Source organism: Lineus longissimus, chromosome 6 (assembly GCF_910592395.1).
Source record: "Lineus longissimus chromosome 6, tnLinLong1.2, whole genome shotgun sequence".
NCBI lineage: Eukaryota > Metazoa > Nemertea > Pilidiophora > Heteronemertea > Lineidae > Lineus > Lineus longissimus.
The window spans coordinates 14,315,134-14,339,661 of NC_088313.1; the positions used below are offsets into that span (position 1 = coordinate 14,315,134).

A 24,528-nucleotide genomic window follows, 5' to 3' on the forward strand; every position below is an offset into this window, starting at 1 on the left:
TAGTTTGGAACAGTACATTCTGCTTGGGAGTCCCTGCGAGCCTAACGGCTACGCTGGCAGGAGCCATGTGGCGGGTTTAACCATGCCAGACAAGTCTAAGGCATGGGTCCTGACCGATGTTGGATCCAAGCTTTAGTGATAACGCTTCAAGGAAGCAGCCCCTCCACATCTACCAGGCGGCTATGGGCAAACAACTCGTTCCATCACTGTACAGAGGACAGAAATGAGAATCAGAACTATTGGAATATGTTTGAGGTAGCCACCAGGTGAGGTGATTTCACTTATGTTCGATGTCGCGGAGTGGTCTTAGTGAAGATGGAAGCTGCCTGTGACAAAACCCAATGGCCAAGGTCCCTCGCACTTTTGATTGCTTCAACCTTCAAGTTGCACTGAAGTAAGTGAGTTGGAGAAGAAAAATTCAGGAAATACACAGAACAACAAATAACAAAATAGTTTTATTGGTATCACATACCTTTTGGTTCTTAACAGGCAAATTTTTATCAGTTTTAATAACAATAGGAGACTGTCTGTACAGAAAAATTACCGGTAAAGCAAATGATGTCACACAGTCGGTACAGCTTTTGGGTATTCAAGGATTCCCTCCCCTTTCATAGAAATTGACACAGGGCGTTCTAAAGACTATATAAGCAGCTTGTTCCAGCACCAAGCTGATCCAGGGGGTACTGGAAACCACCAGGCTGTGAAACCCAGCAGTTTGGCGAGTCCAAAATGTTCTAAACAAAGAAGTAACGAATTCCGGAAGACAAGTTAGGTCCAAATCACGTTGGCAAAAATGTCTCCTCCTCTTGATTAAATCCAATGAATTTATAATCAAGATGCAAGTGGTCTATGAGTTCTTTCAACGACGGCTTTGGATCATTTGTGATATCGACCAATTCTTGCAGTGCATCTTGGGATACGGTTCGCCACTTGTCGATAAGTACTTGGAGCTCCGTCAGGTCATTCTGGAAATAGAAGGTACAATCAGGAGTATTATTACTGGCTAAAGCACAAGTCTGATCAAGAATTAAAAACAGTCTTATGCAGGTGCACATAGTTTATCAAAATGAGCATGTTTGTCAATTCAGTTGAATCATTCACTATCACAGTATCAGAGTTTATAGTCATCCTCGAACTCACAACCTTACGATCACACGTCAGATGCTCTTGACTGTGCCACAGCACTCCCCACTTCATTACCAAGAAAAGAACCTACCTTAGCCCGATACATCTTCACCATATTTAATTTCCGCAGCAGTTCTTCTTTCCGATTGAGGCGTGTCAATAACGCCGTCCTTTGTTTCTTCAACTGATCAACATTGTCGACAGGACAGGGGAGGCTGCCTGGATCCACGACTTTACCAGCCATGTCACTGTCTATCATATCAGTGGGAGAAGATGCTGGTTTGCTGATGTTTGGAAACCCCCGAGTATTGACACTTGAGATATTTGGTGAGACACATGGTCTCTTTGCACTAGAGTTGTTAGGAGACACTGATCTCTTTGCACTAGAGTTGTAGGTATTCGCTTGAGCGTCTTTTTGAACATACTTTATTGTCCTCACAATCGGAGAAGTCTTTGATACTCTCCCTGACAAATTACCTAGCTCCAATTCTGACGTATCCTGTGAACGAGGTTGTGAATCCAGTCTCTCCTCGCAGTATGAATCGGCTTGCGAGTCCCAACATCCCAGATCAAGCGCCTCCGCCACATCTACATTCAAGGACTGTCCTCTGGTTTGCAAAGACGCACATTCAAACTCTTCAGATAACTGGCAGTCCCCAATCTGTTGGCTGCTCTCAGAATCATGGGCATTGCCTTTTTCTTCTTCAACATGACATTGTCTTTTACTATTACTAGCGATGACTGGGGATGAATAAACACGTCCGATGCGCTTTAGCCTCTCCTTCAACGCTCGACTCATTGGTCTTGCCTGAAACAATACAAAGAGGAAAGTTATCTTGTTTTTTAGTTTGGCTCTCGGAAGAATCAGCATTGTTTTGTCTTTTGTCTTTGTATCCTTGGGAGTGTACAGAACTCCTACCCGATTGTCGGATGCATGACAATTCTAAACTCGGACATATCAACAAGGTCCGTATATCAATGGATTTTGGATAACATGTCACGCGTATCAGTTGATACGATTGTTATAAAACCATCTACCATATTCAAAATAATTCATAGCAATGAAAATGCTAAAGAGGGCGATTTATTGAGCATTGTTTGTCAAAAACGACATTTACAAATTTTGTAAATGCCGCCGATCTCGCCAAATCTCGGAACAATTGGACTACTGCGAGATGTAAACGGCGGGACAACTTTGAATAAAAATATTTTAGAAATCGGTCAAATAAAACCATTTTATATGTAATATAGGAGATAAACACGTTTATTAAAGTAATATCAAGTGAAAGTAAGGTATACTGCATGACTGAAATGATTTAATTTTAGTGAATATGGATTATTTGAGTGAGAAAACAGGAGCTTTTTGTTCCTAAATATTTGTGACATTCGGCTGGTGCAGTGCTTAGCATTACATTTACAGTACAATGCACACACTCACTGTGTACACGATGTATGTAAATGCACAGATAGGCCTACATGCATGAGTTTTCTTTTTCCGTATAGGGACAACTGCGTGTCTAGCCTTGGTGTCCGTTAAAAAAGACCATAAAATGGGCTAAACTTTAGAATCCCCGATCGGAAATGACGTAGTTTGATCGCATTCAACTATAAATCCATTGAACAGTGGTGCTTTGGTTAGTCAACTGATGACCTTTTTTGGGGGTGTGATCGGGGATTGTAAACTCGTTCCATAAAATGTCCCACGTGGATGTGATCAGTGGAACAAACATAACTTCTATTCATTCTCGACAGCCACTCCCACTCCCTCCCAGTCCCAGTCCAGTTTACAACAAAGATAAGACAAGTCTTTTATTCTTTATAAATTCTCGCTATAAACTGAATCAACCTCTCTTTCAGACATGCCATTGTTATCGCCAGGGGCGTCAACAAGCACGTCCAGACTTACCCCAACCACTGCTCCAGAGTTCATCTCGCCATCAACCAGACGCCATGTTCCCCAGGCCCAGGGCCAGGTCTTTGCGTCACCCGCCTTGGTGTGTACAGAGGAGAATCCCGATGAAGCCGAGCGACGTGCCCGGCGGAGGTCAAGGGTCATGGAGCTGCAGAGGCAGCAGCTGACGAGCCCTGGTACGCCACCTGGTGAGAGACGGCGTTCCACCCCTCTGAGTGGCCTGAGTAACACCCAACTTGCTGATCACTATGCCAGCTGTATCAAGTTGTCAACTGAGAATGTAAGTCAAGAAATATGAGTGATCTCTTTTCAGTGGTAATTTCTGGTATGGTCTGATGTCAAATATATTGAACCTACAGATGTGTAAATATAATCTGGTAAACACATTTCTAGGTCTAAAAATTGAATAAGTATATGCATCTGTTATGTTTTGTACTCAACATGGGGAGACCCTGTCATTGTATCATCCTTGCTTCAGGTAAAGATTCTTAATCTCATCTTCTGATATTTTTTCTTCAGAAAATCAATGCCAAGAATGCGTTTGGTCTCCATCTGATTGACTACATGTCCGAATTGATCAAGAAAAAAGAGATGAACAACTTCCAGGTGGCCAGTTCCACGCTCGATGCCAGCGCAAAGATCTACGCGGGGCGCGTTGACGCGGTCCATTCGGAGACATATAAGATGTTGGGAGGACTTGGTCGTGGAGCAGAGAAACAGGGTGGCGCTGGTAAAGGTAAGTGGAGCATTCCTGTTTATTGCTCAACAAGGACTACAAGGGAAATTTCAAGAACTCTCTCAGCTAGCCAAAGAAAAATTACTACCAAAGTGGTACATTCAAAAACGGTGCACTGCCAAAACCAAACAGTTAAAAATGGTACACTAGGAACTCGTGTGTTGGGCAATATTATCGGAAACATTTCGGTATATCTCCTACCATCGTGGGCAACAATCTTATAATGATGTTGTCGATTGCAGGTGACCAACATCAGGAAGCAGGATTTGAAGATGCTGAGGAAGCCAGTGAAATGGGTGATAAGAAAAAGAAGAAGAAAAGACGGGTAGGTCATTCTTCGTGCAAATCTTCAACGTTAAATCGCTCCAACTAAACTGTGAGTCAAGGTGCCTCATAGCCTATGGTTAACACTGTTGGCTACCATGCAAAGGGGCCCGGGGGAACCCAATCGTATCTCTGGGTGAATCGAAGAACTAATTTTACATATCAAAAAATGGGAAGTTGATTTTCAAAAACCAGGTTGTTGGGTCCCTTATAACAGTAATTCAACCTCAGAGATGAAGTCGGAAGGTTGCGCAATCTCCTCTTGCAAATTCCTTATCCAATCTAACTTGACCATTCGCATTTCAGACCGGCAAGACTGTCGAGACAAATCTGAAGAATATAACGGTTAATAATTTCAACCTGGAATTCGAAGTCGACCCGCTCTTCCAGAAAACGTCCGCATCTTTTGATGAAGGAGGAACGAGTGGGCTGCTATTGAATCATCTGTGTTGTCTGGATAACTCCTCACAGCTTGCGTTGGATTCGGAGACGGTTGTGACGGGATTCCGGATGGACAGGACAGCGTCTGTCGAGGGACAGAAGCTATGCAGTGTCAAAGGTTTTCGAGGTAAAGTCCGCAATTGCTCTTCTCAATAGAGAGTTGCAGGGTGGAAATAGCGAGATTATGGAGATTTCATACTGTTTCCGAAGATGCCTCTAGTGTAGTAATAGAGTTGGTATACTCATGGCAAAGGTATCTGCCAAGGAAGTTTCTATGGTAGAACTGTTTTGTGACAGATATTAGTATATCGCAGCATTCAGGAAGATGTTTTTCAGCCAAGTCATTGCCCAACATTGATGATAAAATTGTGGTACATGTATCTTACATCTAAGAAAAACTGAATTCCTTGATAACAAACGTTTTCATGTCTTCAGGTGTCCTCCAGGCAGCTAGTTCACAAGATATCGAGATCTGCCCGCAGTTTGTGGATTTTACTTTTTCAAATTGGGACAAAAATAGCGACGTAAGTACATCTTGGTGACCAGTACTTGGAAAGTCGCATCAGCTACTGTTTACCCTTTGGTTACGCGACCACCAAATCAATTAAGATCAGTCTAGACAATCCTATTCCTACCAAGATCTGAGCTCCATGTCCCATCATCCTCCTGGACCTGTCTCTGGTGCTATTTTCAAAATATTTGCTCTGGAAACCTAATATGTCTCTGCTTAAAGTTACCATTGTCTGATGCACTTTGAGGGACACTATAGGCAGCTGCTAGGTAGGCAAGATAAAGCTACACAATGTCGGCAATAGGGGGCTCTCCCATCTCACATCACGTCAAGTCTATTCATGCTGAGACAAGACCACAATTGATTTTTTAAGCCTTTTCGCAGTTAAATTGTCAATGTTTGACCGCGACGCATCAAATAATGCGTGGTGTTGTGAATCTGAAATTTAGATTATGTTATTCCGGACAGTCGGGCAAGTAAATGGTGAAAAATAAACTGGTGATTGACCACGGAAATTTTTTGATAATCGACAAATTAGACAGACTTTGATATTTCCACTCTTTTCAGCCAACTGGCAGAAAAAACTCAAAACACGCCCCCTATTACCCAATTAGCAAAATTCGAAATTAATTTTTTCATCAAATAATTTCTTTATATCTGTAGACTTGCCACAACAAATATTTTTTCAATACCTCTCCAAATATGTACTTGAGAGTTAAAAACATGCACTCGTCTAATTGATAGGCCTCGACCCTCCAACCTATGAATATTCATTAGTGGTCTTGTCTCTGCTTGTACAACGAATAGATCAAGAGCTGAATCTTACATGTGCCCTTACAGTGCATATTAGTCACCCGAAGATGGCCAATTTAACCCCACTGCTCCTGCCTATAGTCCCCTTTTAACATACTGTGCTAATGTTCTTTGGCCAGTTGAGACAGGTCTGTTACACAATGATAGGCCTAGAATTACACGAAAATCAGCCCTGTTGTTCAGGGACCCCTCATCTAGCTAAATAGCGTAGAGACGAATACATGTATATCCTTTTTTCCAGGACACACTAAGTTCTGTCATAAAGCGGCAAAGTTTGAGTAAAGATCAGCACGCGTTTGATATCGACGCTGAAGTGGAGCCAGTACCTGATCCATCCATGGATCAGACACTAGGTGGAGCTGGGTTTGACGATTTTGGTGGTGCTCCATGTGACGATGATGATGATGCAGGTAGGAGAGAAATATGTCTTGTTCCAATTTGTTGTGTCATCATGAATGTAAACTTAAGCATTTTCCATCCATTTTCAAGATGTCTGACTTGAAGTGGCGCTGAAGAAATGTTGTTGCCATTGTCAACGGAGAATTGCCGAATTTGATTTTGTTAATCAAAGCAGCAAGTTGATTGTATGAGAAGGAGCTTTTTACTTTAGAATAGATATCATGAACTAAAGACTTCAGATAATTTTCTGTAAAAAATTGCAAAAAGCCTAAATAATCGTTTCTTTGGTATATATTTATGATAAACATGCGACCAACCGTGTAGGATTTTTTAGTGGTTTTACCATTTCATTTCACATTTCATCCTTCTCTTTCCAGCTTCAAATTACAGCGAGACAGGTAGCATAGCTGGGGAGTCTGTGATGATTGGTGACGGATCTGAGGCGAAACTTGTCAGCAATGTCATGGACAGTATAAAGTAAGTCGCAGCGGAACTGCAGGACGTGAGTTTGAAAGCATATTTACCAGAAAGCTTTCATCCTTGGAAATACATCAGGATGAGAACATCACAACTTTTGAGTCTTGGACGTGATCAAAGGGCAATAATAACTGTAACGGGACCCAAACCAAACAATTGACTCAACTTGGCCTCATTTTCTCTTCCGTCCTCCATTCCTATGTGTTTCTAAACCTCTCTTCTATATTTTTCAGGGATGGAACAGTTGGTGAACTGATGCAAGTGTTAGATACAGAGCACAGCGACTACTCTTACTTCAATCCATCCTTACTGAGCACATGGGCCGGACCATCTCACTGGAAAGTCAAAGGAGCGCTAACCAAAGGTTGGTATTGTACAATGGGTGTTTGATACAGAGCACAGTGACTATAAACGTTTTGTTCAAATATTGTGATCAACACCATTTCATCATATTTGACTTTTATTGAGAGTGATACTATCTTCTTCTGTGTTCGGAATACCTGAGATGCACGCTAGAAAGTTTGTCCGTTTTCATAGTAAAGTTGTCTGTTTTGTGTCAGTTGTCCCAGAGAGTCAGCTTGTGGAAAGGGGGTGTCCTTTGGCCAGTATTCCTCTTTTCTTCATAAGGGAGCAGGTCTGAAGCACATGAGGTTGTCCAGCTCCTCATTTATTGACACGTTCAAACTTCTGTTTTGATTATGATCACCGAATTATGGTACAATGTGGCTTGGTTACACCATAGGTGATTTGTTGCTATCTGTTCCAATGCGATATATTTCCAAATTTTTTATGTAATGTGTCAGCAGGTGACTTGGTTCAAAAAGGAAAACTCTTTTCCACATAGGTGAAATAGGTTTTCAGCAGGCCTTCTATCTTACTTACTTTCCGCAACGTTGCAACCTAGGTCGTCATCAGTGCGATGATGGCCTTCTATCCAAGGTATTAAATGGGTGTGGTCTTGGTGATTTTCAGCATACTAAATCTTTCATGTTTATTTTTCAGACCCGATGGCTCCCGGTACCTCGGGAGAAAAGACGGCAGAAAAATCCCGAAAAAAGAAAACGCCTTTCAAGATTGACTACGACAAAGAAACGGAGATGACGCAGTTTTTCAAACAGTCCAAAGCCTCAACGATGGTCTCGAAGACGACCTTGAAGCGATACACACGATCATCGATCACACTCCCGGAGGACGTGCATTATACCGCAGACAGGCTTGTCAAGTTATTTGCTAAACCCAAGATCAAGGTATATCTGTGTTTGATTTGTCTTGACCGAATTGAGTGTTAAAATTTTTTTAGTTCTTATGATGATAGTATTGAAAGTAATAATAATGAGACTTCTATAGTGCTAAATCCAGTGCGGTTTGATCCCTCAAAACACTTCACTTTATTATTACACAAAGATGAAAGTAAAGTGTGTTTCCAAACCTGAGGTGCTTTGGCCGATAGCCTTTAACTGTACCACTAAAAACGGACAAGGTTTGGTCAATAATCATTCTAACAATGAGTACTTTCTTATAATGAAAATTTGTCTTGGCAGATTCGTCGTTCGAAGGCTGCCACAGAAGACGTTGACGAAGGCGTAGAGAATTACGACTATGACAATCAGAACGACCGGGAAAATTTCTGTCCTGCCACCGCAGAGGTGAGTTACAACAAAAAAATCATTTGAAGTCAAGAGCTGCTTGTACCACATGGCATCTCGCTAAAAATTCAAGTGATGTCATTTATCTGTGTTGTGAGTTTAGAGATATTTGTGTGCAAGCAAGTCCTGACCAAAAGACAAGATTTTTTGCCATGGCTCATTGACATCCCTGAAAATAGTGAAGTGGAACCTCCCTTAGCAGACACCTCTCTATTAGGGACACCCTCTCAATTAAGGATGCTACTTTTCGTCCCAAATTGGTTGCATCCATTTAATTTGACCTCTCTAATCCGGACACCTCTAATCAGGACTCCTCTAATCAGGACACCTTGGGACCAATCGCTGTCCTTAATAGAGAGGTTCTACTGTAATCATGGACCTAAATTTTTCTCCTCTATCTTCCAGGGCGGTGATGACGATGATGACAACGAGGGTGGTGGCTTCGACTTCACGCAAGCTGGTAGCGAGTACGACCAGAGCGCATTCCAAGATGTCACGACCAACCAATCGGAGCTCCTGGAGGACGCTAATGGGAATCAGACGTTATTAGGAGAAGATCTCATAGCACAACCAAGAAAGGTGAGAAATTTGCAGACATCTTGTTGTTATTTATCTCATAGCATTTGTTTCTCACTGGTAAACTCTATTTCGAACAATATTAAATGCCATCTATGAGGGTGTGCTTAAGAGAGAGGTTCTACTGTACAGACCTTTACTTTATTTTACAGGTGGCAAAAATAGATATTGCGTACGCTCGGACCGCCAAGAAAATGGACGTCAAAAGGTTAAAGGGAGCAATGTGGTCATTGTTGGTGAAACGGGAAGAACAAGACAAGGTCAGTGGGGTAGGGACAATCTACATTATTATCTCCTTACTTACACAACTCAGGATCTTCGGCAATTTCGCATAGAATTTGCAAGAATTGAGGAAAACTTGGCTGTCGGAGTGGCACAGTGGAAACATCCGGGCCTGTCTCCTTGGGGGAGGGACAATCTGCATTATTACCTCCTTACATAACTGTGCATCTTTGATGATTTTGCATAGAATTTACAAGAATTGAGCAAAACTTGCCTGTGTAAGTGGCACAGTGCCAGTGGCAACATCCGATCGATTTCCATTTTCAGAACTGATTTATTACTAAAATCCTCTTTGTGCATGATTTTCGAAAAAATGACAATATTTTATTCCAGGAAAACGAGGCGGATAACGAACAAGGTGTGTCTGACGCTGTGAACGGTAGTCACGAATTCAGCCAGGTCATCAGTACGTTGCCAAACCACGTCACGAAAAACATGGCCAAGAATCTCAGTACTGCCATCTGTTTTGTGTGTATCCTGCATCTCGCAAATGAAAAGGTAGGTCACAGTTTTAGCCATACCTGACAGTGTTCACCACACGGGCAGATTTTAAAGAGGTCAAATTGATGGAAACACCCAATTTTGGGCCCAAATTGGTGCCCGTAATAGAGGGTTGTCCTTAGAGAGGATGTCGTAAATAGAGAGGTGTCTGCTAACATTTGGCCAAGGGAGGTTCCACTGTTTTTTTCATATTACTTGTAATCGAAAGCTTATTGTGCCCCCGCTAAAGTGGGGGCATTTTGTACTTGGGTGGTTTCCGGCTGCCGCCGCCGCGTCCGCCGCACTGAATTCCAGACTATAACTCAAGAACCCCTTGCTTGGCTGACTTGAAATTTTTAGGGGGTGTAGGCCTAGTGTGTCAAAGGGTCCCTATTGTTTTTTGGCACGTTCCAAAATCCAATATGGCCGCCAGCCGCCATCTTAGATTTTCGCATTCCGCTCGTTTACTAGAGAACCAGAGGTCCAACAGTCTTCAAACTTTTGTGGTGTGATGGTCTATGGTAGGGGAGGTTCCCTATCGATTTTGGGCCCGACCCGAAATCAAAGATGGCCGCCAGCCACCATCTTAGATTTTCGCATTCTGCTCGTTAACTGGAGAACCGGAGGTCCAACAGTCTTCAAACTTTTGTGGCGTAATGGTCTATGGTAGGGGAGGTTCCCTATCGATTTTGGGCCCGACCCGAAATCAAAGATGGCCGTCAGCCACCATCTTAGATTTTGGCATTCCGCTCGTTAACTGGAGAACCAGTGGTCCAACAGTCTTCAAACTTTTGTGGTGTAATGGTCTATGGTAGGGGAGGTTCCCTATCGATTTTGGGCCAGACCCGAAATCAAAGATGGCCACCAGGTCCCCGACTTGGTGATTTGTATTCCGCCCCGTAAATTAAGAACCGAGTGAGTGACAGACCTGAAACTTATGTGGTGTTATTACCTAGTGTAGGGGAGGTTCCCTATTCATTTTGGGCCCGATCTGAAATCCAAGATGGCTGCCAGGCCCGACTTGGTTTTTCGCATTCCGACCTGTAACTCAAGAACCAAGTGAGTGACAGACCTGAAACTTATGTGGTGTGATGAGGTTGTGTTGGGGAGGTTCCCTGTCGATTTTGGGTGTGACCCAAAATTCAATATGGCTGCCAGCAGCCAACTTAGATTTTGGTATTCCGATTGTTAACTGAAGAACTAGAGGTTTGACACACTTCAAACTTTTGTGGTGTGAGCGGGGGCATACATTCGCAATTTGCCCCAATTGCGTTATATATTTCTAGTTTTATCTTTTGTTTGCATCATTTTCAGACACTGAAATTCGAAGGATTACCCGACATGTCTGACTTCAAGATTACTCAAGACTGATTGTGACACAAATGTCATAAAGGAGGATTGATACTGACATGTTCAGACAAACATGAATGAGACATTTCAAATTTTTGGATGATTTTCCACTTTTCCCACTCCTTAAAACGGTTTAGTAATAGTATAACAGGAGAAATGGAAACATCTATGACTGATCTCACTGTAAACTTTGAATTTTCTAAATTGGACTAAAATAACCATTTTACTATTTAAGAGGGACATTTTGTAAGGAACGGTATTTCCAATCCAAGGATTTCACAGGAAAATGTTTTTCATCTTTTTGTTCTTGGCTCTATCACATCCCTGTGTTGTTTCAGACAGAAGGAGAATGATCCGGAGCTTCTGAGACTGAATGTTCTGGTTAATTATCATAATAAACTCCAGTTCATTCATTAATTAGAGGTACTGTATGATATTTCCGTCAATAACCACAGGGTTACTTTGTAGTGCATGCACAAAATCACAGCATGCATATTTTGCAATTTACTCGCTATTACATGACAAACAGTCGGGCATTTCCCTCTATATGTGACCCGCTCCACCAAAACTAGGCGCTTGTCGCATCTGAACTTGACAGGTTGATACGGACTTGTTGTTCATTTCCCTATTGTAGACCTTTTGTGAAATGTGACCAAATCAGTTTGTAATAGATTTCACAAAAGGTCTACAATAGGGAAATGAACAACAAGTCCGTATCAACCTGTGAAGTTCAGATGCGACAAGCGCCTAGTTTTGGTAGAGCGGGTCACATATGTGATTCAAGTCATGCTTGAATAACCTTATAACCAGATGAATGCTATTTTGTAGATGACCCCAAGACCGACAACAATGTCTTTTCAAACATGATTAAAAAATTGTATTTCTTGGGCAGGACAGCTCAGTAAGTTGGAAGGCCTGCTACATGAAGGGTATTGACTCGCCAGGATGGTATGGGGGGGGGGGGTATTTTCAACAACAAAGAAAAACATGTGTTTGGTTTGAGAGGAAGTAATTTGAATGGTTCTGTCTGTTGTCAAGGTATGTTCATTCAACAGTTGTGTTGGTATGTGCATTCAACTACATAAAATGCTGAATTACCAACAGGTTTGTGTTCATTTTACCTTGTTCATATTGTTACAGATAATGACTATGGCAGTGTTTTCACCAAAATATTTGTTATAATGATTATAAAATTTTACTTTGCAATTATGATAATGATGAGGACTTTGATTATACATGGTGTCTCAGAATTTTGATGGCGTTATTTAGAATGTATTATTTTGGGATATCCTGTAGACAGTGGTGGAAAAACTTGATCTCAAGCGCCCAGCAAACAAGCAATTCTATCTCTGCAATATTGATCGTGTGCATTGATCACTTGTTTGCGTTGGTTACTGCAACCTGCAATCAACGTAGTGATTAATAACAGTTTTACCTGCAGACAAGCAATCTTTTTATCGGTCATTACAGCAATAAAAGTCGCTTGAAGTGACATACAGATCAAGCCCCTGATGAAGACGGCTAAAAATTCATTTTCAAAAACTTTGATGGAATTTTTTTTCTGAACAAGTTTCACGAAACATAATTTCACTCTGCTTCAGAAAATGTGTAAATAAATGTTATTTTATGCTTTGTATATAATCAATATGACCTCTGTACATAACAGAAAATAAAAGCCAGTAAAGATGTAAATACACGTACTTCAATTTATTTATTGGTATTTTACTTATAAGGTAAGGAGGTGCAATTATAGCCTTGGTGTGCATTAAAGGGACAACATTGGCATGAGATATGTTGGCTTTTCGTGGAGAAATGGCTTTCAGTAGGACCACAACATCTCCAAACAGGATAATTGAAAAACCATTAAACAGCATTATAATATAGAATATCCCTTCTATACTATACCCTTATATATCATATAACTATGATATAGGGAGAGTGTAACCAGAGGCCTGTCTGAGTATCACAAGCTATGTCCAAAACTGCCTGCAACACTGGCAAAACTCATTACTACTGATTTGAAGGAGTGTGATGTATAAGTAACAAGTGGCGGTGCATGTGGTAAGCAGGGTCATTACCCTCTTGGCGAGGTAAATCCCATGCCCAAGTACTCCCTTGATTGAGTACTGGGACCTTCTATCTACATTGTAAGGTAAGGTACCAGGGATACAATTGTTTATACCACTTAACCTTAGATGTAACATAGTTGCTCTATCGTCCCAATGGACCTATCAAATTTGTACCCTTACCACAGGCATGTGGAAATAAGAGCTCAATGGCCCACCCAATCGACTGACTAACCCCCCCCCCCCCCCCAATGCTTTTAGAAAGTGTCAAAGGACCATAGGCATTATTAAGGGCAATTTACCCAGCTTTCGACTGCCCAGTCACCTCCTATTCTACATAAGTAGTTCCATCAACAAAAAGCACAAAAAAGGAAAAATTCAAAATCTGACTGAATTATCACGCTTTTCCGATGTTGACTCCGAGTTAGCTCTCCATGCGACGAACCTTTCCACGTGGAATGCACTAGTAAGGCGTTTCCTTGAGCCATGGATCTACCCTGTGACGTCTTGGTGCTGATATCAATTTTTCCGCAGTCATGCTGATGGCGCTTGATTACCCCGCAACTGCAAAGATAAATGGAAATGACGTTGCGTCGTTATAGCGGGGTGTCATGAACTCTGATCTCGGCGTGCACTCGCGTGGTGGGAAAGGCGTCTTTCGCGCCAGGACTTGTGCGTACCAGAAATGACGAATAACGCGTTGAGCTGAAACAAAATTGGAAAAGCATCAAACACGTTCAGAAAAATAGTTAACTGATGAACCAGATGAGGAACAAACATACTGCAATAAAAAAGTCGACTAATTTCCTTGCTTGCCGAATATTGTGTGTCAGTAAACAGGCCTTGTGAATGGTTGTTGTCGGTGTGGCTACAGGGAATCACTGGCTATGTTACATCGGGCACTGAGACCACTTCCCCACGGGTCTTGTGTGCAAAGAATTAATAGTATTAATTAACTACATGAACGACCACACATTCAACGGATACTAAAAAACGATCGTTGTTATCTGATCAATATCCTGACCAGCGCGCAGGGGCAAATTGATTCAACGGCGTATATGTTAGTTTTTTGTCAAGCAATTAAATTCGGATTCTTAATGACGAAAATTTAATTCCAGTGAGTTAAATCGTTTGGCAAATTAATAACATCCATGTGCTAGTTTATTTACCCGTGAATCAAATATTTTTTTACCATAAGGATGATAACAATTTTTTACCATATTGATGATAATCAATATTATCCGTAACCGCCGTAAGTAATAAATGAAGTTTTTTTATAATATCTTAATGGGGAAAGCTGCAAATATTCCGCCGGTTTTATATTACTGCTTAATATTTCAAACATTATTGGACTCACTACCGTATATTAAAACGAGTAAAGTTTTAAAGGGGCACTATAGGCAGGGAGAGAGGGGCTAATTTGGCGATCTTCAAGTGACTGGTAGACACAGTAAGGGCCCTTGGTCATGTCAGACTTAGCACTAAATATATTCCTCGTACAAGCATGAATCCGACCTACTGTGAGATGTAAGAGACTCCTACTGGCGGCTTTGTGTAACTTTATCTTGCCTGCCTAGCTACTGCCTATATTGTCCCTTGAATAGAAGCGAGGTCCCTTTGTTTGTCCTGCAAACATTTTTAGTTGCCTGGTCATCACAATAATCCCTCTCACTGATGCGGTATTCGCCGCTGCCAAACTACTTGTGATTCAGCGGTGATTTGGTCATTAAGATTACTCGCTAGTGCTGTTTTTTTAAGCAGATGCGTCATAAATGACGCCAACCGCACTACCGTGGGTATTTTTAATTGATACCAAATAACCACTGGTGTAGAACAAATTAGGTTTAGCCGCGTCGCGCAATCGCAGCGCGAGCAAACGCTCTCTCGTGGTATTTACACTCCGGACGCAGTGGACCGGCCTCGTTCCTCAATTAAGGAGACCAAATTAGGATGACGCAATGGGCTGCCCAGTGAGTCTAGTGCAGTATCGGGCCTTTATTCTGATTATAGTCCATTCGTAAATATTATGTCCGCATCATTTTGGGCTCTGGAGGGCGAACTACTGATCGGATTGCTTTGAAGTTTGTTTTTATTTATCCTTGCCTCAAAACAAAACAGTATTTTAGGGGTACAGCATTCTCGATGCAGAAATAAAAAGAATTCTTCAGCGAAGTCCAGTGGTCATTTTGAGGGTCCCCTGCATAGGCCATATTTTGTTTCTGGATATTTCTCATTCATTCTTGGCACATGAGTAGATTGACACACAAAAAATAACCTGAATATTTCATCCAGATTGGTGGAGAAATAAACTGTACAGAGCGGAAAATGTCCGAATTCAATGCACTACATCAATGTACACTAATGCATACAAAAAAAATATTTCTTTACAATAGTTACTCAAATGAAAATATCCTGTTTGGTTTGAGGTGAAGACCAATAAAAACCAAACTTCAAAGACATCCAACCAGTAGTTCGCCCTCAGTACCCCAAACGATGCGGACATAACATTCACGACCATTGATCTTGTGAATGTAAATCCCCGGAAACAAAAGTGTGATAGAAAAGCACTAAATCAAGAATGTCTGTCCAGTGAAACTCGGCTCCATCCTCGCTTGGGGGTCCGACCCGACACACCGAAGACACCATGAAATCCGCGATTCTCTGCCTGTTCGCCCTGTTGGCGGTCGTCGCCAGCAGATATATAGGTAAGCCATTTATAAAGAGGTTAGTCATAGCCTGTTTTTCAGGGTAGATAAGTCTTCAAATTTAATATTTGGTGTTCGCGTATTTGATTGCAGTTTGAAGAACTTGTTCAATCACAGCGAAATTAGCGTCCGTGTCGATTTTAACAAAACCTATCACTGACTATTTTGAAAGATTTGACGGTTTACCTGTCATGAGATTGAAAAAAAATTGTTGAAATTCACAAATGCGATACTGACTGGATAGAGCATTATTGCAAATGACTCCAAGTTCGTCTCAGTTTTCTCGGTTTTCCATCATTTGAACTTCTGATTGTTCTGTCCCTTTAAGATGACGAGCCTGTATTCATCAGAGATCTCGACCAAAGCGGGGAAGCTGATCGTCCGATCTTTAACTTGAAGATTGACCACCCAGGGAAGGAGAGAAGGTTGACCCTACGCCGCAGAGACAATTTCAACGAGAACCTCCCCGTGTACATAACTGGTGAAGATGGAAAGCCAAGGAAGGAGCCGAAATCTCGTTCACTGGCGAGTAGACAACACAACGTTCCCTTCGTATAGTTTCTTTTTGCTACAGCTGCGGTAGTCCAATGATATCCCGCAGCTGCAATCAATCCTCCACTTAATGTCTTTGGCTTTCTAAACTTGTCGCAGGCAATTATGGCGATGTCCCGCTGTACGGAAGGACCAAGTCCAGCTTGATTTAGTGTGGGATAGATCAGAGAGAAAGAGAGAGAAGGTCAACAGAGATCTGTCTTTACCCTGATGACTAGAATGAAGGCCTACTATAGTACTCGAAGTCTAACTTTAAAACATATAAATAACAATACAAAGCATTAAGATACTGTGGAAGAAAAACACATGAAGCATTGATAAAACACAATAATCTATTGCAAACATAAAATATCAGAGTTTCACAGAGAAAATGTAGAAAGTGACTGAGATCTCACGGCTAGAAGTTAGAGAGATTTTCTAATTTGATGAGCGATAGAACCGAATTTAGCGAAAAGATTTAGCGAAAAGATCAATAGTTTTCCTTCAGCCGTTAAAAGGTTTAGGAATAACTTTTTCTCAGATAACTGTTTTTTTAAATCAAGCTTTTAATTATTTAACAAATCTTTCGTCTAAGGATCGGGCATTGCAGACTTAAAGCCCACCTTAAGAGAATGAACATGGCCGAGTCCGGAGGGTGCCAGTGCAACACATCAGATCAGACACCAGAGCATGTACTCCAGAATTGCCCACTCTGGGACACTGAGAGATTGGCCACATGGCCATACGGTGCATCAACGGAGACAAAGCTCTGGGGATCAAAAGAGGAACGAGAGACGACAGCCAGGTTTATAAGAGACATAGGCCTGGTTGTGTAGTATAGCCATAAATAGTAAATCGAACGCTAAGAAGAAGACGAAGAAACAATTTGGAAGGCTTAGTAACATGGGTCATGTCGAAAGTTCAGCGGTGTAGCAGTAGACAGCAATCCTCAACACTGGCCTTTATATACGTATAGTGTGTATGATTTCAGGCTACCTCAAGTGAACGCACTGAAAGAGGCGTCTACAGAAGGAGTTTCGTAAGTATAGCTGATTGTTTTGCATTAACGAAGAAATTGACAAGCCATTCCGATGGCGATTCGAGTCGCCTTGAACGGATTTCTGTACAGTGGCACAGCAGTCGCTATACGACTGGTGACAGGAGATTCTGGTTCGGTTGCGGATGTGATCAGGAAACTTAGTCCCAACTCAGTAATAACCCCATTGTTTGATTATTGATAACGGCTTGCAGGCGGCAAAGTAACTGCTTTCGGCTATTTTTACTTGTATGTGTAATTCGACCGCACACTAGATCAGATGAATACAGCTGGATGGTCTACAAACTCGCCCCAGTGCCGAAATTTAAAATTGCTGCGTTGTAAGGAACGAAATCAGCGCCTCTAGTGTCAAGATTGCATTGTCTATAGACCTTTTGTGGACACCATAAATTACCATTTCTTATGTTACCTTCTGCCAATAGTGGGGTAGCTTTTGGCGTACAAGTGATGCCGACTACGGCTTTCTCATCAAGCCCATTCGGGGCAGAAAAAGAGATGTGGACGGAGCTGTACCCGCACTTGATGGTCAGAAAGAGGAATGAAAAGGTGGACTTCGGAATTGGTAAGTTGTTACTTACTGCACATTTTCGCGCCTTTTTACTACTTAGATGATTCCCGGAAATTTCTGAAAAATATCAAATGTGCATGATTGTCATTTTGGCGGAAACACAGAATTTCTTTCATATCTTTTGACCACTCAAATGAAATGAAACAGAACCCACGATAGGCGTGGCTGTTGCACTCTTAATTTCTTCTTCACTTCAGGTAATGACTGATGCCGCATTGAAAACGTCGGACACGCCAGTTGCTGTGCTCGTTGCTATGCTCGTTGCTATGCTCGTTGCTATGCTCGTTGCTATGCTCGTTGCTATGCTCGTTGCTATGTTTCCTCGATGTTTATATGTAGACTTCGTAATACAAAATGGTGGCATAAGCAATGAAATAAAATTATCATGAACACGTGTCACCGTTCTTTATTTATCCGTGACATCTTTGCGAGAATTGGCCAGTTCCACACTAAAGCTGACTCATGCGTTTGCACTATCTACATGCGGGCTTGAGAGCGATGCGGGACCCACCGACGTCTCACTTCCCTCACTTAACTTTACGGTTATTAATAAATTAATGGTTAATTAAGTTAAACCAGGGATTTTACACCAGGTAGAAGTATCTGGACAAAAGAATTCTCAGACTGAGGAGTGAAAGGTCATTGACATTATCCAAGGGCATGGGTTCTATTGCTATAAATCCCTTGCTGAACAATAGGCCTATTGTGGGACAAATTTTTCAAGGCGAATTAATTCAACGTCCCCTTGAGAGGGCTGGTCAACAGGCACTGTCTCTAACAGTTTTGAGATGGTCCCTAATTTACATCAGCCACGTGGTGATTTTTACTTGCGAATCACGTGAGCAATCAACCAATCAGCGTCATCCAATTTGAAAAGTATAAGCGCGGGAATTTCAAATGTTATGATTGGCCGTGAATGCCATGTGCATTTCCCTCCCAGCTTCTTTGATTAGTTTGCCGTTTTCTGAAAGCTTTCAAAATGTTTTACTCCTACGAAATACTGGCAAGAAAGAGGGGAAAGTTTGGTGTCATTTGGTAAGTTCACATGAAAAGGTCTTCTGGTTGGTCGAAATGTCAAAATTTCGAAAGCAGAGACCTGTCGGATGCTGGGCGATTTACTGGAGTGATGTACTGTAGACAGTGTAGTGATGCACGGCATGCACGGTGTAGTGATTACATGCATGCATCGCCTACATAGTGTACATGCATATATCATGCATTTTTGCTGTTTGTCATGTTCAAATTGTTCCTCATTTATATTACTGTTATAGCAAGGAATAATTTCCAGACTGAGAGTGAGGGTTTGGGGGCATGATGCATTAATGCCATTATGCCATGGTTGGTCATGCCGACTTATCGGCGGTGAATATCACTATTATCACAGTCCGAGGCGAAAGTCTCCTCCTTTCCTGAAGGATGGATACACGCACAACGTCGGTGGATCGTCATGACATGACATGCATAGGCCTATATGAGTCATGCCCATGGGCCTACTGCAATGAATTAAAGATAGGCTGCCATGTAATGACTAAATCAATGTCTTTTGACAGGACTTTAGATTAGAAGGGACAGTAGGCCTATTTAGTTACAAAAAAGCAATGCCCCACAACGCTCACACTGACATGACCAACTCCTTATTTGTGATTTGCCAGGCTAAATCCCTGTATTGGGGCATAATCGTTGGCTAGATAGTACTTCTTCAAGGGCATAACAAAATCACATTAGCATGTGACTTTAATTGCCTAATGGAGCCATTTCATTCTGTGAGAAAGTGGTTGTGACGAATTCAGTGGTTTTTAACTTCTCGTGCCGTAGAAACTCCACCGTAACCTATCGCCAATACTAGTCTTTATGAATTCTTGCTATCACCTAATATTGATGAAAACAATTCACAATCGCAGAGTTAAATAATGTGCCAGTTCATGAATTTGAAATACTCTTCTTTCAGGTGTGCTGCCACCCACAAGAAGACTTTATCTAAACGAGAATATGCGAGCGTCAACATCATCAAGGCATGGTACGTTGTTGACATGTGATTGGTACCCTTAGCAGGGTTCGCCACAGGGTTTTCTCAAGGTAGGGTGGTACCCTAGATATTCAAGAAGTTTTGCCAGTGTACATGTGCAGCACAACGTAGGGTGGCTAGCATTAGCAATAAGGTAGGGTCCTGTATTGTAGAAATCCTTTACAAAATTCTAGAGCAAGGTAGGGTGGCTCTTCCAAATGCCCTGTGGAGAACACTGTTGTCTGACCAAAATTGTACCCTACCTTAGAACACCACGCAAACGAGTGACTTTTGTCGCTGCGACATTATCGCTGATGAGAAATAAAAAGATTGCTTTTCTGCAGGTGCTGATCAAAGCCAAAGGGGAAAATTTTCACAAAAAAATGAATCCAGTGTTTTTGCCTTGGCTCATTGGCATCCCTGGATAGTGTAATAGCAGAAGGCCCTGGGAGATATATAACTGGGCCAAAGAGTAGCTTCCAAGGCATCTGGTTGTTGCCTCATAGTTCAACCCGCTTCCCGACAATGCCAAATCTGTTGGCGATGGGGTCTTTTGCTTACCATGGCATAGACACCAGATACAAGGAACCGTTGATTAACATCTTTTGCAAAGGACTGTGAAGAGCAAGTTATTTTAGTTCTTTGAAAGCTGCGCCAGTTCATATTCCTCATTTCTCGCAGGGATCAAACCTGGGTCCTATTGCGTGTTAGCCGGTGTTGTGTTGCTAACCACTCGGCTATTGAGGCTCCTTATAATTTAGCCCGGCACCAGACACTTTGAGCTCTTATTCAACTGTTCTATTTTCAGTCATGACATTGAAGACTATATTTGCGTGCGCGTGCATGCTGGGAGCGGCTCGAGACCGAGGTTTTCCCTGTACCTCAGTTCCCAGCTGATGTACGGCACTCTGACGGTCTACCACAAGCAAGTTGATTACCTCTTCAGTAAGTTACAAAAAAATAAGGAAAGGCAGTTGGTTAAATGAATTTTGTACACCAATTCGGTTTGAAGTAAAGGCTGTGATATTACTTGGAGGAAGTTGCACCACTGCATGCTTATTTTGAGACCTAAAGCCTCTCATTGGCATTGCCTGAGAGCCGAGTTCACATTAACTGTGGCAATTTTTAAATTTTAGCTGAAGCAAAGGACTTTATCGAAAAGTTGAAGACAAAGATAGCTGATGGTCGGGACTACTCCCTGGATCTGGATCCAAAACTAACCAGGTGAGAAAATGCATTTCTTCTGTGAGCATCCGTTGCATGCTTCTATGGTTGGGCACCAATTGAAGTCACAGTCCCTCCGAACTGAACTGATTGAAAGGCCTGATTTAACAGCAACGCTGGGAAATTATGTACATGTATTTGAAACGTCTGATTGATCTATTTCAGATGTGACGTCACACTGCCTGATCCGGTGGAACATTATAACCCCGACTTGGAATGGGAAAACGTTGATGACGTCTGCTTAGATATGCTTCAACCTGTGGTAAGGTCTTCTTTACTTAAAATATAGTCCCTTCATCACAATAATACAGATCTCTTATAAAGAATTTCACCATGATGATCATATATTTTTCAGGAAATGTTCACCCCAACCTTCCAAAGGCAGATACAACGAGGTCCAGAGCATGATACCTCGCCATTTCGACCTGACCATCCTAATTTATCCTCTGATCCTAGCTTGATGGGTGGTAAGCAATTTACTCAGGGTTACTACAAAATGAAAGTCATACAGTCTCAAAAATAGGGTGACCTGTCTTGAGATAACTCGTCGATTCATGGACAATTTACTAAGAATGGTTCTGCATGAGCATTGGCTACTGGAAACACTAAAATATGATAAAAAACAAGCTTTACTTATAGCATTAACAATCTTTTTTTATTTGGGCACTCAAAAAAAAACTGGGCACCCAGAATTGAGGAATCACAAAAACCAGGGTGCATATCTTGGTGTAAAGCCTATGCTATTGAAATTGTCCGATATCTTGTTGCAGATTTTGGACTCGGGCTGATTGGAAGTCCACACACAAGAACCAGTGAAGAGTTGCAGATCACCGAAGAGGCTAGCTCAAGGACAAGGCCCGAGGTCCTGGAACCCGTCCCCGAAAATGATCTTCCCGAAATGGACATCAATAACATTAGTTTCTTCAACGATATCCCTCCAGAAAATGGTCTGTATCATCCGGAGGCTGAGGAGCAAGGGGTTAAACCTGATGAAGCGAGAAAAGATGATGACCAAACTAAAAAGGATAAAGCCGCTAAGAAAGATGAGCCCACAAAAAAGGATGAGCCCACTGAAAAGGATGAGCGCGCTGAAAAAGATGATCCTACTAAGAAAGATAAAGCTACTGAAAAAGATCAACAGGCTAGCGAACCAGTGGAAATGTATGTACATACTAGGTGTTACAAAAAATATTGTATACTTTGTAATACTTATATTCTTCAATAACCCCTGTGATATCAATCGTAGATTTATCAAATTCTAGATGTTTTTGTTTTAATCCCTTGACTAAAAGCGATCTTCGTGATTAACTGATCATAATCACAGTTATGATATTAAACCAGACCTTACTACTGTGAAGCTTTGCTAATGTACAATGCACCCCCTTCGGACCAAGAAAATCGCTTAACTGTATCCAGAATTCACTGTATTGGGGGTTAACTTCGGTGCATTGTAATGAGATGGGACTTATTAACCATGTGTTCACTGTAAGAGTTCATTATAAAACGGTTCCGCTATTGATTGTAACAGGTTCCACCATAAGTTAACTTTCATCCAATCTCCTCAGGGACCTGTTGCCTCCAGATGTCACCACGCCAACACGAGATGCCCTGCTTCCCGCGGAACCAGCACCGGCAGCATCACCGGAGGCCAGAAGTAAGCGCCCTCTTGTGGAGGAAGAAACACCGAGGTCACCGCGTCAAAAGACTCCTCCAAGAAAGGCTTCAAAGAAGGTATTGGTTAGTGTGCAGGGCTTAAAAATTTTTCGGGAGACTGGATGTCAGGTCCAACAACCTGGTATTTGCGATTCTTCATTTCTAGATGCCGGGTAAATTTCTGTGCGTGCCCGAATTGAAGAATCGTGGCTTGAAGCTTCTGTTGCTTCCGCTAGCCTTTGCCAAGTTTGTGAAATGATCAGAGCAGGTCTTATTTGTGGCCAGGTGTGACGATGATGCCTGTTCGATTGGTCTTAAAAGTCATAGCGTGAGTACGATCATATTATATCGATCTAACTTATCCATATTCTTGACATTCAGAGTCTTGACTTCTCAGAATCGCCCATTACACCTACCCCACCTCGCCAGCCCCGAATTCGACGCAGAAGACGAGACCATCTCGTTATTGACAAGGACATTGTGGTCAGCAGGACGCAACAAATTCAGCATATGAAAAACTGCTCGGATATCCTTCGCCCACGAAATGATGAAGATGTGGTAAGCCTAACTAAAAAACACTTAAATCTAATGGCACTGTAGGGTTTCCGCCAGAGGGGGGATGGGGGGGATTCATCCCCCCCTAAAATATTTCAAGGGGGGATATCCCCCCTTAATTTTGAGCACTAAAGTTTGTTTTACTGTCAGATGAGTAATTTTCATGATTTGATGTGTTAGATAAGAGCATTTGGGAGCCAACTGTAGCGGTTTTAGGGCCAAAAAACGTCTCAGGAGGGGTCATAATTATAAAAAAATTTTAGAAAAAAAAATTTTTTTTAGAAAAAAAATATGTTTTTTTGCTCCCCCCTCAAATTTAATCCTGGTGGAAACCCTGCACTAACTAAAATCTAATGTCAGTTAAAGGCCTATTCCATTCGTTTGAAAATGCAGTTTTACTTTGCTCCTGAAAGGTTGTTACGAAATAACCTATTAAGCCCCATGGCCTCCATATAATTTAATTTTCTTCTCAAATCAGTTCCAGCATCCACTGCGACGACCAGTTTCGGCTGCTGACCTTCTGAGACGGCCAGGCATACGTAAGTCACCTCAGTTATTTTCAAAAGGAAGGCGTCCTCCTTGTGCATGACCAGAACTCTATTTCTTGATGGTGCCATTTCGTCCCTGCTTGAATTGGTGGCCATTATAGCAGAATGTGCCGGATTCACTCATTTAATCATTACAGGACATTCAATGCATATTGTGATGCAAAACTTTGGGTCTTGGTTAGAATACTTTTTTGGGACACCGAGATGGATCGGTAAAGGGCAGGATTTTTAAGATAGGACATCCTAACTTAGGAGGATTTGGGAAGGTGAGAAATTGCTTTGGGATTCCCCAAAGTTGCTTGTCGGGAATTTGAATAGGGCCTTTTCCATAATGGGACATCAGGCAGAGTTTCCCTCACCCCTTGACATTCCACCGATGAGAAAATCATTTACATATTCCCATTGTTTCTGCTTCTCTTCAGCTTGGTGCAACCGTCTGAGGCGCTGTTGGAATAAGGGTGCAATGACAACAAAAAAAGTCCCCGTAGAAGGTAAATGTAATCACAAATCTTTGTTTATTTCAGTGTCATCCTTTCTGAAAGGC

At 41.9% G+C, this 24,528-nt stretch overlaps 2 protein-coding genes across 2 annotated transcripts; one reads left to right on the plus strand and one right to left on the minus strand.

Moving 5' to 3' along the window:
- Positions 1 to 522: 522 nt before the first annotated feature.
- Positions 523 to 2,265, minus strand: LOC135490000 (swi5-dependent recombination DNA repair protein 1 homolog). The gene is made up of 3 exons (XM_064775644.1): positions 2,164 to 2,265; positions 1,217 to 1,933; positions 523 to 965 (listed from the first exon to the last, which is right to left on the minus strand). Exons 1-3 carry the CDS (start codon positions 2,164 to 2,166, stop codon positions 780 to 782), a joined length of 906 nt encoding a protein of 301 aa, XP_064631714.1. The 5' UTR covers positions 2,167 to 2,265; the 3' UTR covers positions 523 to 779.
- Positions 2,266 to 2,321: 56 nt separating this feature from the next.
- On the plus strand, positions 2,322 to 11,692 carry LOC135489288 (condensin complex subunit 2-like). The gene is made up of 15 exons (XM_064774577.1): positions 2,322 to 2,418; positions 2,983 to 3,317; positions 3,557 to 3,773; positions 4,016 to 4,098; positions 4,404 to 4,665; positions 4,974 to 5,062; positions 6,104 to 6,272; positions 6,639 to 6,738; positions 6,972 to 7,102; positions 7,741 to 7,985; positions 8,280 to 8,384; positions 8,790 to 8,963; positions 9,113 to 9,220; positions 9,576 to 9,740; positions 11,037 to 11,692. The coding sequence occupies exons 2-15, from the start codon at positions 2,985 to 2,987 to the stop codon at positions 11,091 to 11,093; spliced, it is 2,238 nt and encodes a 745-aa protein (XP_064630647.1). The 5' UTR covers positions 2,322 to 2,418; positions 2,983 to 2,984; the 3' UTR covers positions 11,094 to 11,692.
- Positions 11,693 to 24,528: the final 12,836 nt, after the last annotated feature.